This window comes from Aythya marila (assembly GCF_965140915.1).
Source record: "Aythya marila genome assembly, chromosome: 1".
In the NCBI taxonomy this organism is placed as follows: domain Eukaryota; kingdom Metazoa; phylum Chordata; class Aves; order Anseriformes; family Anatidae; genus Aythya; species Aythya marila.
Window position 1 is genome coordinate 7030262 of NC_139042.1, and position 17921 is coordinate 7048182.

At 38.3% G+C, this 17921-nt stretch overlaps 1 protein-coding gene across 7 annotated transcripts in view; it reads left to right on the forward strand.

Moving 5' to 3' along the window:
* Positions 1 to 17921, forward strand: part of DLG2 (discs large MAGUK scaffold protein 2) — a gene marked incomplete at its 5' end in the record, with an annotated part of 1037476 nt that overhangs the window by 787777 nt on the left and 231778 nt on the right. For all 7 annotated transcript variants that reach the window (XM_082764777.1, XM_082764780.1, XM_082764778.1 and 4 more), the window contains one exon: positions 13172 to 13240. In XM_082764777.1, the coding sequence (XP_082620903.1) occupies positions 13172 to 13240 (69 nt within the window). The remainder of the gene's footprint in view (positions 1 to 13171; positions 13241 to 17921) is intronic.

Sequence of the window (17921 nt, forward strand, 5' to 3'; positions counted from 1 at the left end):
TGCATGGAGATGGGTAGGAATTTTGCAAATTAGTTTAATGAGTTTCAGTTATTTCAGTGTTGTCATTAGGGTTATCTATCTATTATTTCCCTACTCTTTAAAAGGAAGCAGATGCAGTGTAAAAGCCCTATGAATTATTTTACAACTGCCATCTTGAGTACAAAGAAAGTCAACCCTCCTTTGAGAAGAGAAAACAAAGCTAAGCTTTTCTAGGCAATAAATGCAGTATTGCAAAAAGCCAATGGAACTATTAATAACCTCTGTCCATTTTGTTAATGTGAAGATTGCAGAGTTCTCTGTTGAAATCACATAGTACTTTTTTTTTTTTTTTTTTAAATACTGAATTGGAATTAGGTCTGTAATTCCTGAAGGGAAAGGAACTCTCAAAATTCTTATAAATGGTATTCATAACTTTAAATGAACTTCTATGGACTGTAGTAGAAAAGTACCTGAAAATGTGAGATCTTTACAGATTTTTCTGGTGTCTGAATGTTTAACCATTTGTTTTCTTGTCCTCCTATTTAGCACATATCTCCTGTGAAACTGAACTTTGACAAAAATAATTCAGTTAAATATTCTGTTAAAATCCTGGTCTTGACACTTTCTGAAATACAAGCTTTTACTGGCTATTAGCATCAATATGAACAATTTCCTAGCTTACAGCATTTCAGAATTTATGCTGTATTCACAGACTGTAAATTAGATGAGCTTTTTCTTTAGCTGATAGAAGCAATTTCATTACTTCCCTACTCACTTTTTTTTTTTTTAGCAATGCAACTTATAAATACATGTATGATGTGTACTTTGGGATTTTTCAACTGCAAATCTTATGAGTCTATTGTGTCTATATGAATATTAGTACAACTTCAAAGATTTCCTAGATTTCTATCTAAGTTTTGTCATTCAAAGTTCCTTAAAAGAGAACCAGTTTTTCAAAAGCTTGCTAATGTCTTTTGACATTTGCTTAAACTGCAATGGGATTTTGCTATAGATACTTGGGTCATTACTAGCACAGAAACCTAATGAGCTTTGTGTGCGATAAATATGTTTCATTATGGAAGCAATACACGGTTCTGGAAATACATCCACGCTGGTGTTCTGGGACGGTGGTGAGTGCTGTGCACTACAGTTGCCACAGAACATCTACTGATGGAAATTGTGCTACGTACTCCCCAGGCACCCCACTGGTCAAGCGCCCTGCAGCAGAGGCTCAGCTGTGGTGGGACGAGGCCACTGCCTGCATCTTGTGGTGCTGGGGGTAAATTCCTACTCTCATCATGTGTATCAAAACCTGAAGAACCATACATATGTGGCTGTGTGCAATTATTGCAATAGTTGCATTTTTATCAGAAAAAGAAATAAATTTGAAATTAAATAGGGCAGATAATGATATATATATAAAAAAATAAATAGGGAGAAGCTGAATGACTCCATCCAGCCACAAGCTTTAGCACTCTGCCTGTGAATTATTACAACACTATTCTGATCATTCTGATTATTTAGTGTCTCCAGGCATCCTTAGTAGAAGTTTTATTTTAAAAAGTCTTTAGAATTAGTTTAGAATTTTCCCTTATTGAAGCTTATTTCTTTTTACTCAGCAAGAATACTTGTGTCACAGAGCAATCAAACAATCTCCAAGTCTCTTGCACCCTGTGTAATTCACTGGAGTGGTAATGCTTGGAAAGCACTAATGCTGAAAGAGTGTTAGGAGTGACAACAAATACTAAGTGAGGTATGGCATTCAAGTGCAGCAGCATGGAAAAAAAAAAAAAAAACAAACAACAAAACAAAACAAACAAACAAACAAAAAAAACACAATTAAAAACAACTTACTGACATTGGATTACATAAGCGTCATGTCAAAGACCAGGGAGGAGGGTAATCAGGAGGATGACAGATACTTTCTTCAGATCTTCAGAAAGGATTGGAAACTCAGCACTGGATAGGCACTGGTATCAGGGTACCACGATGCAGGTAATTGGGAGGCCATGCCAAGCACATCAGGAAGCCTTCTGTCATTCCTAAACAAATGCTTCCAATTTAAATTCACAAAAATATCACTGCATCCTCCTCCTCAGCTGTAATTAGAGCCAAACACAAAGTTTTTGTTAATGGACCACTTCTAATTGATACTGCTTAAACAAGTGAGAAGGTGAGATTTTTCTCTCCTCTACCATTCACCTTTTTTTTTTTTTTTTTTTCTTTTATCCTACATAGCTGTGTAAGATTTCCCTTATTTCAAATATTTTGAGATTTTTGAGATGCAAACCTCAGTCTTCACTTAGCTGGTATAATTGCAAAACTGACGTCATCAATGAGTGTTTCAAGTCCCAGCTGAATCTTTATAATTAATTATATTCATTACAGTAATGATAACAACAATAAACAATAACTGAGATAAACAATAATAATATTAATAACAATACTTTTTAAAAGAATGAGAGGCTAGTCAGAAAGGTTGAGATGCATTTTTTTTTTCAAAAACAGAATGTCTTGGACTGTCATGGAGACTTAACATGTTCCGTTTTTAATGAACATGAGAAAAGGGTATGAACATGGAACATAATGAATTAGAAGGATGATGGGGTGAAATGGACAAATTTAAGGAAAATTAGAAATGTATCATATAACAGTCATTAGTACCTAGCAGTGAAATCTAGAACAGAGTAAACTCTCAAAAGAACAAGGTACCATGTCTGAATCATTAAATCAAGTCTCACATTTCTTAAACGTCGGTTCCAATTAATTATATATAAAGTTATCACGGTGGGTTTTAGTACAGTTTTCATTCAGGATGTTTAGTTTGCTCAATACTGTTTCCTTCACAGTACTGTATAAGTCTGTATTTACCCTTTGTGTAAATATTAGACTACATGTGAAACTTTGCAAGCAGTATAACCCTTCCACTCTACTCTTTTAAATAGCATTCCTAAATATTTTCAGTCCCCCGCATATCATTCCAAACTTCATCAGCTGTTTTAAATATTATATTTCAAACTAAAATAGCAATTCCTTCTCAGATAAGCATACTTGCCATATTTTAAAGCTTATCATTATCTCCTGCAATCACCTCAGCTGTAAGGAAGCAGATTTGAAGTCTGTGGATGTTTCACCACTTTGAGGACAGGTGCTGACTTAAGCACACTCTTAATAAAGCGGTATAATTAGCTTTGTTCCAGGAGCTGCAACATTTCTGAAGCATTCCACTGAGTCACAGTTTCACCTTGCATTCTTCCTTATTTCTACATGATGCTAATTTAGTGCTGCAATAACTCAGATACTTTAAGTTGGGAAATGTGGGTAACCACTTCTCTTTGGCTACTGCTTGGAGAAGGAAGGAGAGAAGGATGAGGTCAGCAACCTCATTGACTCCATTTGTGCAAGAGAAATTATTCCAGAGAACCTGGACAAAGATGTAATGTAGTCCTTATTCTTCATGTCTGTAGGCAGTGACAGCCTAATCCTTTTGTTTTTCTTTTGTCCATTGGGTAGGTATTCAGCATAGCAATACTATTTGTAGAATATCTATTAAAAACAAAAAAATTAAAAAGGAGTTATGGTTGCTGAGTCACTCCAAAAATCCTTGCTGCATGTGCCTGTACTGGAAAACAGTGTTATAGCTCGTGCGTAGCTTTATTGCCGAAGGGTGATCTGAAGGTAGCAGGGTTGAATGTCCTTTTCTCTGAAGCTTCCTGTTTATCTCTGATTGGAGACTGTCTGTTTGGTTTGATGCTTTTATTATAGGTCAGTGACTGTCAGTGCTGGATATTATCAAGCTGTTTGTAGCTGAGATAAAATTAATACCCAAAAAAGTACTCTCTGGTCTTCTAATTAATCCCATAGGAAAGCAAAACCTCATTTAAGTTAAACGTTTAGCTTTCGGCAGCATCAAGAAAAGCTGGTTTCACTTCACTGAGCTGAATTAAAACTCCACATTAATGGAATTAAAGCATGTTGCCTTTTTAAACTTTTACATCCATCAAAGAAAATGGTTAGAAACTCTGTAAACAACTGCACTGCTACCTCTAGTCCTTGACATAAGAAACAACATGCTGAGAGTACATCATAAAACCAAACAGTATTAGTATTCCCCTCACTGCTACCCAGTGGAAATTTTTTCAGTATTGTATGTATTGGTCTTCTTTTAATATTGTGAATAACAAGGAATAAATCAGAGCTCAGGTTTATTTATTTATTTATTTGCACTGAATTTGTTGATAGACAAATCCATTTTGTAGTGTATACCGTTCTTCTGTGTGGCAGCTTCAGGGCTGGGATTTCAACAGAGTTGCTCGGAAGCCAGTCTTTGGCAAGGTCTGTCCAGTCTGTCCAGCCTGTGACACTGGCCCCATCCCCCATCACTGCTCCTTTACAAGAAGGCACAGGTCAATCAATTTAGGAAGCAATTAATGATATCTCTGCTGTCTGTTTTCACTTGCCAAAGCAAATAACATGTGAAAACTAATGAATTCTTTTGCTATGGCAAATGGAGGACAACTGTTCTTTGTTGGTAGGAAGTGGGCTGGGAGAGGAAAGTAGATGGTTTTTCTAGGACTCCATGTGAAAAGACAATGTGCATTGTTTTTTTTTATGTGCAGAAGAGACCAGGAAAAATTTGGTATTGTAGCAACCTTCTTTCTTCCACTCTGAATGCATTGGCAGGTTTTGAGGTGAATTATGATTTGATTGTCATGCAGTCTGATCCCTTAATGCCAGTTTGTCCTTCTTTTTATTTGCCAAATTGCATTGTAGAAGTTTAAAACACAATGAATGTTTCCCAAATGTGATTGTTTCACCCCAGATGGGGGTTGCACTGGAATATCATGTGTTGGTGAAAGTGCCACATCATTTGTGATGTGAATACAGTATTTCCTGTGGTCCCTACAAGGGAAAGAAGAATTCACAATGTTGCCATTGGTTTCAGCATCACCCGCAGAGTAGAAGTAAAATTAAAGCATCCTTGAGCTAGAACAGAATTAGAACTGAGGAGATGGACTATCCCCCTCCTTTTTACTATAACACTTAGTAATTTTGTTATTTTCATAATAATAATTTCAAAAATATGTTGACACCATGCTGCCTTATTTTTATTATTTTACAAAGACATAAAGACATTAAATGGCAAGCTTTGTTTAAAAAACAGATTTAAAAAAAAAAAAAAAAAAAGGAAAAAAGTAAAAAAGCAAGCAAGCAAGCAACCAAAAAAACTTAAACCCATTAAAAAAAAAAAAGAGAGAGAGAGAGAGTTTGGGTTCTGTGCCTATTTTGCCTCTTATTATTTATTTAGAATTTCATTCTTTGTTCCTCCACTCATATGAATTTTCTTACAAGAATAGTATATACCCATTGTCTCAAAGAACTAAAATTAAATGGAATTAAATTAAAATTGGTATTTTACAGGAATAAAAGTCTATGAGATTCATTTCTTCAGGGAAACTCTATATTAAGTGTCTGGAATACTGAGTGATATATTAAAATATTATTACTTTATATTATTAAAACAATTGAGATGTGCTTTCTTCATTCATTTCAGAGGAAAGGTGGCATTTTTTAAGCCTAAATGTCAAATTTTGAAAACTTAGATCTGTGAGTGTAAAAATGTAGTAATTATTGAAATATCTCAGTATTGTTGTATATGTCTGTGTTTAGGCATTCATCATAGCAAATGTTGGTGTCATTAACTCATTAGAAGTTGTATTTTGTGCACCAAAATATGCGGTACATGATCTTTGGCACTTGTACAAGTGTACTAAGCATGTGATAGAAACTGCTTCTTTATGCTAATTCCACCACTTTGACAGAAGCCATCAAGAGCTTTATCTTTTAAATCAGTCAGTCAGGAATTATATTAAACAGCTATTTTTTTTGTCAGCTACACAGCCACTTGTGTCAAACAACAGTTAAACTGTGTTTTTAATTTTTAGCTGTCATTGTATTCATGATGATACCTTGGCATAAAGTTGCACTGAGCATCAAATTTTATAAATGGCACATAAAAATTAATTTTCATATCACCAATTAAGAATTATTTTTATCCAAAGAGGCCAAGGATTCATTTTAACTGTATGTCACGAATACCTAGGATTGAAAAGGGGTTGCTAATGAGTGGAATATTGCCACTAGCTGAGACCCCTGCTTGGAAGGAGCGATGTATGAGGTTCCTTGTGCAGCTCTGCATAACTAGGTAGTCACTCCAGAGAGAGATACTGATGACATCTAGTGCTTGAAACAGTTGGCAATTTCAGCAGAATACTGAATTGAAATTGCAGCTTTAATTCATACTCAATATGAGTAAGAATTACTTAGCAGAGTACTTGATATAATAGAAAATAATATTACTATCTATCCTAGTCTTTTTCTTTTCACTTAGTGGTTGAAATGTAGCGATGATTTTATTTTCTTAAGAATTTGCCTTTCCCTCTGAATATTCTTCTTTTGTCAGCCTGTCTGGATGACCCTTTGGTTGATTTGCTGTTTGTTGCCCCACCCATAACAATTCTGTGCAAGAAATTGCAGGTGTGATGGTACAGCCCAAATTCTCAAGTGGCTGAGGAGAGTGATGAGTGAGTTCTGGGTTCCTCGCCCTTTTGCTGAGGTCTTACACATCTGATATTCTGAAAGGAATGAATATCCACTTTTGTCAGAGCAGGGCTTTGGAAGTGGTTTTGACTGGGCACCCAAAATGAAGGAACTTGGTGCTCCTACGCACTTCTGGAAAAGCTGTTTGATCTCATTTCAGTTTTCTGTTCCAATGATTTTCCTTACAAAGTTCATAATTAACATTTTCAAGAACCATTCTAAATAGTAATCATATGTGTTAAGAAAAAAAAATCACATAAAAAGATTCCTTTTTTAAAAGTGTGTGAATACTGAAATCCAATAATAACTTGATGAAAGTGCAGACAATACTGGCCTTAAATCTGGGTACGCCTACATTCAGCAGGGTAATTTCTTCCACATCAATGAAGATTTTATCATATCAAAGAGCAGATCATTTATAAAGACTGGTAGGTTTTGTTAATTCTGTAAGGGCCATTGTGAATAGTATAATGAAAAAAATCATAATCTTTATTGATCTGTTATATAAGATGATTGGAAACAGCATGATCTGTCAGACAGGTTGTAATCTACAGGTTTGGCACCAGGTAGCCAGGATTAATTATCCATCCTCAAAAGCAGTTTTTGTAATCAGTCAAATGCAGCATTGCTGTTCAGGTGGAGAATGAGAATCTGTCACAAAGACCACCCCTTTCTTCAATATGACTCTTCTGCTGCAGAAGTAAGAGTTCACTGTTCCATAAATTCAGTAAACGTAGTCTACTCTTTTATTTGCAACATCCAAATACAGTCACATCCCACATTTTTACTATTCGGTATATTTTTTTGACCTTTGTATGTTGCTAATTTTCTAGATAAATGGTCAATTATTTGCTTTTAGTGTTCAGCAGCTGAAAATCCTATTGTTAACGCTCTCGTAATTTTGCTCATTTTGAAGCTGGTCAGAGTTTTACAAATATGTTTGCTTGTAGTGAAATCTTTTTAGGGAGAAGAAACAAAGCTTTCACAATGCAAGCCATTTTGGCTAGTTGTGGTTGGATGTAAATGTTGCAGTTCTGCTCATATTGGTATGCTATGGCTCTAGTAATGATGAGGTTCTGAAATAGAGAAAGGTGGCTTAAGATTTTTAAGGAAAAGTGCCATATCAGCTGTCATTCCTTAGCTTCCCTTTCCTATGACAGCATTGCTTTCTAAAACAGAAGAACACTACCTAAGACTGAGGGGGTTGACTCAGATACATACCGTGTTGTATGCAAATACTTGTGAAATAAACATTCACTCAGATTCTTGCAGGAAGCTTTCAGTTGCTACCATGCCACATCTGCCTGATAGACTTTTCTTCCCACAAAATATGTAGCATCTGTTGTGAGAATATTAGCTATATCTTTAAAGGGTCTGTTGAGAGTTTGGCATTGGCAATGTAGTTCAGGCATGGCTTTGCCATCCTTCCTCTAGACAAAGACCTTGATGTGCAGTGTGACTTAGAGGGGCACCACCTGCATCATCATCCCTTCTCTCTGCTGGGTTCTTGTTCCTTCTGCCAGCCATATTCTTGCATCTCTTGGTGCAGCTTCAGGGAGTAAAATTTCTGAGAGTCAAGGGCTAGTGGAACGGATGGAGGAGTTATGGATCTGCTGTGCCACTTCTGTACATGTACAGGGGGAAAGGTGATGGGGAAGCTGTTCACTTCCTTAGTCATTGATCTGGGGAGATAGTACAAGAACGTAAGGATAAATGTTCCCTTCCATCTCTGTAGAGGAAGAAGACAGAAGACAAGCCACAACCTTTTTTAATTTTTTTTAATTTTTTTAATTTTTTTAAACAAAGAAGGCAGTTGAAAAATACACAAACATATGCAAGATGCAAACTTAATGTGAAATTTTAACTAATATTTCTAGTATTATTTCTAGTAGTATTTCTATTATTCATAGTAGTATTTCTATTATTATCATAGTAGTATTTCTATTATTCTACAATGTTTGTCCAACTTAAGAACAATTCTGTTCACACCAGGATGTCAGAGTCTCTTCTGGAATTTCTCCCCTTTATATCCTGTCCTTTGTTATACAATAGATAAAAGCTCTGTAGTTCTTTGAGCAAGGGGAGTATACTTTCCCACAAGCCTTCTGAAATATTCAGAACAAGGATGAGTACAACAGTTTACTAATATGAAACAAGAGCACAATGGTCTCAACTGGAAATACAAGCAGTCAACAGATCTTTTGTTTGTCCTGCAGCAAGATACCATGTGTCACAAGTCTATGTGTTATACAGAAAAATCAAATCTGTGCTGTAAGACAGACAAGAATGGCTATGCTACAGGAAAATGTGCATGTAAAATATATGCATTATTCGTTGATGTTGAATGTCTTAGCTCTTACTAAGAACAAGGTCTACTTCTGAACAGCTTGAGTTGTACACAAAGCTGGAAAACAAGACAAGACCTGCAGTTAGTAGAATAAGTGATAAAAAAACTGTCAAAGATTTTTATTTTTTTTTTAATCTGTGGTTTGCATTATTAATATTTAGATTCACTATGTTATGTAGCCTTTTAACTAATCATAGAACACACCCAGACACTTCTACACTTCTACTTTTTTATTTATTTATTTTAAACAGTCTTCAGTAAGGAAAGCAAGTTGTTATTGCACAACTGCCTGATGTGTTGTTATTCATTTATATTTGCATGAATATTAATGGTTTAATGCTATTATACAACAGTATAATACTGACGTTAACATTTGCTGTGTAATTTATTGTGCTTAGCTAACACACTAACCATTTTTGAGGTTCCTCCGTTGTGAGAATGCAACATAGGAGACCAGTCATTAGATGTCAGGATTTTCAATTGGAATGATTTTTCCTTCCACAGAGCTTTCATTTTCCTTAGAAAATACTTTTTTTTTCCCTAAATGTTGTGTCTCAGATTGAAAAAATATCATGGAAAGACTCAAGCTAGTTAAAATCTGATACAAATAGCAAATGTTGACTGAAATTTGTAAAATCCGAAGTTACATTATGGTGTAATAATGTACACCATAATTGTACCATAATTGTACCATAATTGTCCGGGGCTGGTGCCAACGCAGAAATCTTGGGTTTTTTGATCATGGGGCACTTTACTCAGCACCTGGCCTGATGGCCGCAGACGGGTCCCTATCTTTTAGGGGAAAAAGGATCCTGGGCCAGGAGCTGGCAGGGCTCATTGAGAGGGCTTTAAACTAGGTAGGAAGGGGGATGGGGCTGAAGCTAGGATTGTTGGGGCTGTGCCAGGGGAAACGATGGCAAGGCCGAAGGATAAGGCAATGGCCCAGCTGAAGTGCATCTACACCAATGCACGCAGCATGGGTAACAAACAGGAGGAGCTGGAAGCCATTGTGCGGCAGGCAGGCTACGACTTGGTTGCCATCACGGAGACGTGGTGGGACCAGTCTCATGACTGGAGTGCTGCAATGCCTGGCTATAAGCTCTATAGAAGAGACAGGCAGCACAGAAGGGGTGGTGGGGTGGCTATCTATATTAGAGAGTCTTTCGAGGTTGTAGAACTCGAGGCTGGGAACGACAAGGTCGAGTCCCTTTGGGTTAGGATCGGCAGGGACAACAAGGCTAGTGTCCTGGTCGGGGTCTGCTATAGACCGCCGAACCAGGATGAGGAGACGGATGAGGAACTCTACAGGCAGCTGACACAAGTTGCAAAATCGTCAGCTCTTGTACTCGTGGGGGACTTCAACTTCCCTGACATATCCTGGAAGCACAACACAGCCCTGAGAAAGCAGTCTAGGAGGTTTCTGGAGAGCGTGGAAGATAGCTTCCTGACGCAGCTGGTTAGTGAACCTACCAGGGGTGGTGCCCCACTAGACCTTCTCTTCACAAACAGAGAAGGACTGGTGGAGGACGTGATCGTCGGGAGCTGTCTTGGGCAGAGTGACCACGCAATGGTGGAGTTCACTATTCTTGGCGAGGCCAGGAAGGGGACCAGTAAAACCGCTGTATTGGACTTCCAGAGGGCTGACTTTGAGCTGCTCAGGACACTAGTTGGTGGAGTCCCTTGGGAGGCGGTTCTGAAGGGCAGAGGGGTCCAGGAAGGCTGGGCGCTCTTCAAGAGGGAAATCTTAATGGCGCAGGAACGGTCTGTCCCCAAGTGCCCAAAGACGAGCTGGCGGGGAAGAAGACCGGCCTGGCTCAACAGAGAATTGTGGCTTGATCTTAGGAGAAAAAAGAGGGTTTATAAGCTTCGGAAAAGTGGGCAGGCCACTAGGGAGGACTTTAAGGATGTAGCGAGGCTGTGCAGGGACAAAATTAGGAAGGCTAAAGCTCATCTGGAGCTCAATCTGACTACTGCCGTTAAAGATAACAAAAAACGTTTCTATAAATACATTAACACAAAAAGGAGGACTAAGGAGAATCTCCATCCTTTACTGGATGCGGGGGGAAACTTAGTTACAAGAGATGAGGAAAAGGCGGAGGTGCTCAATGCCTTCTTTGCCTCAGTCTTTAGTGGCAATACCGGTTGTTCTCTGGATACTCAGTACCCTGAGCTGGTGGAAGGGGATGGGGAGCAGGATGTGGCCCTCACTATCCATGAAGAACTGGTTGGTGACCTGCTACGGCACTTAGATGTGCACAAGTCAATGGGGCCGGATGGGATCCACCCAAGGGTACTGAGAGAACTGGCAGAGGAGCTGGCCAAGCCACTATCCATCATTTATCAGCAGTCCTGGCTATCGGGGGAGGTCCCAGTTGACTGGCGGCTAGCAAATGTGACGCCCATCTACAAGAAGGGCCGGAGGGCAGACCCGGGAAACTACAGGCCTGTCAGTTTGACCTCAGTGCCAGGGAAGCTCGTGGAGCAGATCCTCCTGAGAGTCATCACGCAGCACTTGCAGGGCAAGCAGGCGATCAGGCCCAGTCAGCATGGCTTTATGAAAGGCAGGTCCTGCTTGACGAACCTGATCTCCTTCTGTGACAAAGTGACGCGCTGGGTGGATGAGGGAAAGGCTGTGGATGTGGTCTACCTTGACTTCAGCAAGGCTTTTGACACCGTCTCCCACAGCATTCTCCTCAAGAAACTGGCTGCTCTTGGCTTGGACTGGCGCACGCTTCGTTGGGTTAGAAACTGGCTGGATAGCCGGGCCCAAAGAGTCGTGGTGAATGGAGCCAAGTCCAGTTGGAGGCCAGTCACTAGTGGCGTCCCCCAGGGCTCGGTGCTGGGGCCGGTCCTCTTTAATATCTTCATCGATGATCTGGACGAGGGCATCGAGTGCACCCTCAGTAAGTTCGCAGATGACACCAAGTTAGGTGCGTGTGTCGATCTGCTTGAGGGTAGGAAAGCTCTGCAGGAGGATCTGGATAGGCTGCACCGATGGGCTGAGGTCAACTGCATGAAGTTTAACAAGGCCAAGTGCCGGGTCCTGCACCTGGGGCGCAATAACCCCAAGCAGAGCTATAGGCTGGGAGAGGAATGGTTGGAAAGCTGCCAGGCAGAGAAGGACCTGGGAGAGATGGTGGACAGTCGGCTGAATATGAGCCAGCAGTGTGCTCAGGTGGCCAAGAAGGCCAACGGCATCCTGGCTTGTATTAGGAACAGCGTGACCAGCAGGGCTAGGGAGGTGATCGTCCCCCTGTACTCAGCTCTGGTGAGGCCGCACCTCGAGTACTGTGTTCAGTTTTGGGCCCCTCGCTACAAGAAGGACATCGAGGTGCTTGAGCGGGTGCAGAGAAGGGCGACGAAGCTGGTGAGGGGCCTGGAGAACAAGTCCTACGAGGAGCGGCTGAGGGAGCTGGGCTTGTTCAGCCTGGAGAAGAGGAGGCTCAGGGGCGACCTTATCGCTCTTTTTAGGTACCTCAAGGGAGGCTGTAGCGAGGTGGGGGTTGGCCTGTTCTCCCACGTGCCTGGTGACAGGACGAGGGGGAATGGGTTTAAGTTGAGCCAGGGGAGTTTTAGGCTGGATGTTAGGAAGAACTTCTTCACTGAAAGGGTTGTGAGGCATTGGAACAGGCTGCCCAGGGAAGTGGTGGAGTCACCATCCTTGGAAGTCTTCAAAAGACGTTTACATGTAGAGCTTAGGGATATGGTTTAGTGGAGGGCTGTTAGCGTTAGGTTGGAGGTTGGACTCGATGACCTTGAGGTCTCTTCCAACCTAGAAAATTCTGTGATTCTGTGATTCTATGGTCTCTTGTATTGAACATTCTGCCTAAGAGACAGTAAGAATTAGATTGTTAACATTATGTTTTACCATTTTACCTTCTGCTCTCAAATTATCTTGTGTTTTACAGTTAGTATATTTTGCAGAACAATTAGCAATTAAGTTATTTTAAGTCCCTGAACTGTGTATATATGTATTTAAAAAAACAATAAGAAAGATCAAGGGGAACTAATCTCTTCCTTGTAGTTTTTTAATGAGGAATGAAACCTGATATTAAACACAAGAGATCAGCTGAGCCCTCTTTTAAGAGATCAGCATTGCTGAAATCAAAATGCCTTAGACATATGTAAAACAATCTGATTGTTACTTCTGTTTTGGTGTTAGTTAAACTGCTAGAGACAATAAGAGCAAGAGAAACTTGTATTTCTTTAACAAATACTTTTCTCTATTCTTCCTTGGTCATACAGTCATTCCCAGCACAGCACTGCAACGCGGCCACCCACAGTGAGCTTGCAGCGGACCATTTCTGTGGAAGGGTAAGATGATTCTCTGTTGAAGCTGCCTGTTGAGCTCTCAGATATCCCTAAGCTAGATGTTGAACTCCCCACCTACATGCAAGAGTTAACAACTTGTGTTGTTGCATACCATGTTGAATACATCTCTCAATGTCTGTGAGATGCAGAAATAGATATTTTCAAATTAGTACTGACCCTTTTTAGATATTCATATTGAAAAGCTTGGTTTACATAGAGACAAGAATATTTGTCACATGTCTCAGTATCTCTTCATCTCACTTGACTAACATCAATATTCACATGTATTAGCTGTAAAATGGTTGCCATTAATCATGCGAATTCCCAGTGAAGTCTTACTCTGTTTTCTTAATACATGCATGAATTCCTTTTGGCAAAGCAAACCTTGTCCCAGACTAAGGCTGAAGATGTTCTGATAGAGAATAATAATCCCATGCTGGTGCACGTCTGTCTATATTATGTGTTAATTGTAGAAGCATCACTTTGAGTACTTAGCTGGCTCCACTCTAACAGAAATAATTGGGTAAAATATGAATAATTCATAACTTCAGTTAATATTTTTGCATCTTTATGATATTAGAAAACCTGATATTTAACACAGAATCATTTAGATTTTGGTTTCTCTGACTGGTGAAGTTTCCAGAAAATGTTATATTTGTTTCTCTACTCCCATAGAAATGTAGAACTGTCTGAAGTATTTTGTAGGCAATAACTTATGGACTACTCTTAGGTTTTATTTCAAAGCTTTTCTTTGTTATAATAAAAGTGGGAGTCCAAAGTTTCCAAACAGGAAAGGTGCCATCTTGCTTGTGTTTTATGTTGCAACCTCACTGTGGTGCAGTGAGAAAAGAAAACAGCACATATGTAAAATAATCCACTCCTAAATGAAGTTTGAAATGTTTTTCTCACAAGTTTCAACATGAAATACTAAACAATAAAGAAAAATATAACAAATCTAATAATGATTTTATGTTTTTATTTAAAATGGGTAAGACTGCTTTATTAATTTTCCATTGAAAACAAACATCAATAATTAAATCCTTATAGGAAAAGCCCATATGGCTTAAGAGCTTTTATCTGGAAGGTAATTCTATAAATGAAGGCCTTATCAGCCAGCCTTCTTGCTCTAAGCAGGGCTAATTTCAAAGTTTCTGGTTTCTCCAGGTCTTTTTCTAGTGAAGCTGGGACTGTCACCAAATGTGGAAGTTACACAAGCTCTGGGTAACCACTGTCAGTACTAAAACACCCTCATTTTATTATTTTTTTTAATTTTATTTTTCTTTCTCTCTAATGAACGAAGAAAGACATACTCTATCCCCCTGCCTTTTTCTCAAACCAATTTATGAGAAAAATTATGTTAGAAATAAGAAAAACTGAGAGGAAAAAAAAAAAAAAAAAAAAAAAAAAAGAGGAGAGTTTGCTAAATTGAGATTTAGGAAAATAATTTCTATTATGATGTCTCTGACCTGGTCTACTGGACTCCATAATAAGGAGGTACCCCACAGGCTTAAATTGCCATTGAAATTTGGTAATCAATCTGTCTACATGAATTTTTAGATAAATTGCAAAATCTGCACTGGCCACACAGACAGTTTGCATATATTGTGTATGAATCATTAGAGTGGGGGAAATCTGCAATTGATATTACAGGTCTCCTGCTGTTCAGGAGGTAGAAGAATATCTGGCTTGTAATTATTACTAATCAACTTATACTGAGTCATATTTCATTTCACATAGGAAAGTGGGACTGTTATCCTATTACACTGCTGAGCAAATAAGAGTAATCAGCTCAGCCCTGAATATTTCATTATATTAAAGCTCAATTTATTTTAATGTTTTTGTGAAGTCCATGCTGCTAAATAAGTTTATAGCTAATACGATGTCAGGTCAAAACAAGTTATTTTTCTCTTTTAGGAACTGGGTTTCCATCAGTAGAGTCCTGTATTTAGGTGACTCATTATATTGCTTTTGAGATGTGCTTTGTAAATGACTACTTTGCCTGGAAGGCATCCCTAAGACACACTGAGATTTCAGACCAGCATGCTAGCTCTGTGTGACTGACTGTGTAGGCACTGCAGTAATACAATTAGTTGGTCCTCTGAAGGAGAAATGAAATACTGGAGGGACGAAGAAATGCAGGTGGAATTGCATTCACTGGCATTTATTCCTTTCCACCTTGTTGAATATGTGATAATTGAACTGGCTAGCACAGATGTTTTAAAAACTTTAATAGATTTTTGATCTATGTAATGGGTTCATACATAAAAAAATATTTTTTTGAGAGAATGTTTTCGTGGGCTTTATGTGTAGCAAAAATGAGTATCAAAGTTTAAAAAAATGTTTTTAAAGCCTAAATTTTCTTTATATTCAAGCCTTATATTCTTCACAGTTTAATAGCTGTACATGAGGTGAACAGATTTATTGTGTCTACAAAGCCATGAACTTCACAGGTGTCTGATGTCATTGTTGGCGCAATCTCATTAGTAACTTCCTAAATGGTTTATCTTCTTGGTTTAAAAACAAGAAAACTATAATATTTGGATTTGAAAATATTGTTAATCTGAGTTTTTTTTTTTTTTTAATGGTTTTAATAAAAAATTTAGCTGTGAATATTCAAAATGGGAAAAATACTGGACAAAAACTAAAACCTGTTACGTGGAAATCCTTCTGTTCTTCTCACAAATCTATAATGTTAGTACTTTATGATAGCAATTCTGTCTCCAGATGACATTCAGACTAAATTTTACATAACGTTCTACTGTTTGTACCAGCCATCTACTCTGCTGAGCTACTTAGTAATTGAGATTTCAACTTCTTTTATCAAGAACATTTTATATATAAATATTAATATGTAAATAAACAGCATTTTAACCAGGTCTAAGGGTAAGAACTTTTATTCTGAACAGAACAGACTTTACAGACAGCTTTGTTTCCAAAGTATCTTATATAAAGTAACAATGGATGCTTGCTTCTGATGTAGTGTGTATTGATATTTCAAAACATGGCTTAGAGGCATTGTTATTTTTAGGTATTCTCTTAACCTTTGAATGCCTCCTGTCTCCTGACAGTGTGATGTGGTTGTCTATTGTGTTCATGGTAAATAGAGTTATGGAATGGCAAAAGCAATAGTTTGTAGAAAAGTGATTTCTGTACATAACAAATAGTTTTTTAAAACCAGGATGCATAGCAATCTTTTTAGTATGTGTATGTGTTGGGTATAGCAGGTGGAACAGAGATGCAGATTTCTGGATTTGATTATTATCAAGTAAATAATGCACCTCCTAGATCAGAGAAGAGAGACAAATGCTTATGTGAGACAATGTATAAATGAATAAGCACACTGGAATAATCATCTCCCTTTCAAAGCTGCAGACCATATTAGTTGTCCAACACTGTTTCTCTAGAATTCACTGAAATTTTTCATATCTAGGAGATGTACTCTTATGCCTTTGAGGTAAATGTCAGGCACTGAGGTAAAAATACAGACCAGTTTCACTTTTCAAATAAGAAATTATTTTGGTATGCCAATTCTATCTTGCTAGCTGTAAGCAGAAAACATTGCCTGGTGTGCAGGCTTTAATTTCTCTACAAAGGACAAAATGAAAGACTACTAAAGTCCAGAGGGGTTCCCACAAAGCAAATAAAATTGTCCATATATAAGTCAGTGCACTCATGCATGCATCAGTCAGGTTGAAGCCTGGCTCCCAGTAGGTTCCTTCATATTAAATATACTTCAAAGTTTGTGACAAGTTAGACATGATGTTTGGAAAATAAATGCATAAAAAAACGTATTCAGTATTAAAGTTAGGATATAGTACTGCTTCTACAGCTAATGCCAACATTCAGTCAACAAGAAATGCCAGAGAAACCATAGTCAATTAACCTGATAAAATACTTTTTCAACAGAACAGGTCACCATTGCAAGCAAATTTATGTTTTGTTATGTGATCTGATTCAAGATCATACAAAGCTGAAGGTTTAGTTGTTTGCAAATCAACACTTGGCAAAATGAGATTACAAGTTACCAATCAATTGCATGTTGTAATGAATACAAACGCTCACTTGGCACGTGACCAAAATAACGTCTGAGTGTAAGAAGGCAAAGTTACGCCTCTGGACTGTGATGCTCAATGTGACAGCAAAGGATAAAAAGAAGATTTCCTTATTTGTTATTTTCAGTCATAAATGTAATCATTATAGTAACAATTAAAGTCATGAATTGGGGATCAGACCCCACTGGGTCAGGTATAACACTTCTGTGTAACAATAGTGGGGCTGGAGAAGGGAAGGGCTGCCTGCTCCCTGCTGCTGCCAGACTGCAGTGTTTTGGAAACATCACAATAAAGGTAGACCAGAGAGAGGGCTGTGGGCAGTACTGTTTCCCGTTGTGATGGAAAGATTTTGCCAAGCCTAAGAGGGAAATAACAGGGGAAAAAGTAATAGCCAAGATGCTGCAGAGATGATACTGCAACAAAACAATAGATGAAATCACTACAGATATTTTTTTTCTCTAAATTGTTCTGAAGCAGTTGTAGAAGGTATAAAAGAAAATATGAATAAGCTGAGGTGTGTTTTTTTTTTTTTTTCTGACTGAACTTTGATGGCTTTTAAAAGGGTGTGTGTGTATAATCCATGCCTTCAACCACTTAAGATTTCAAATTCTCTCTTGTGTGATAAATCAGAC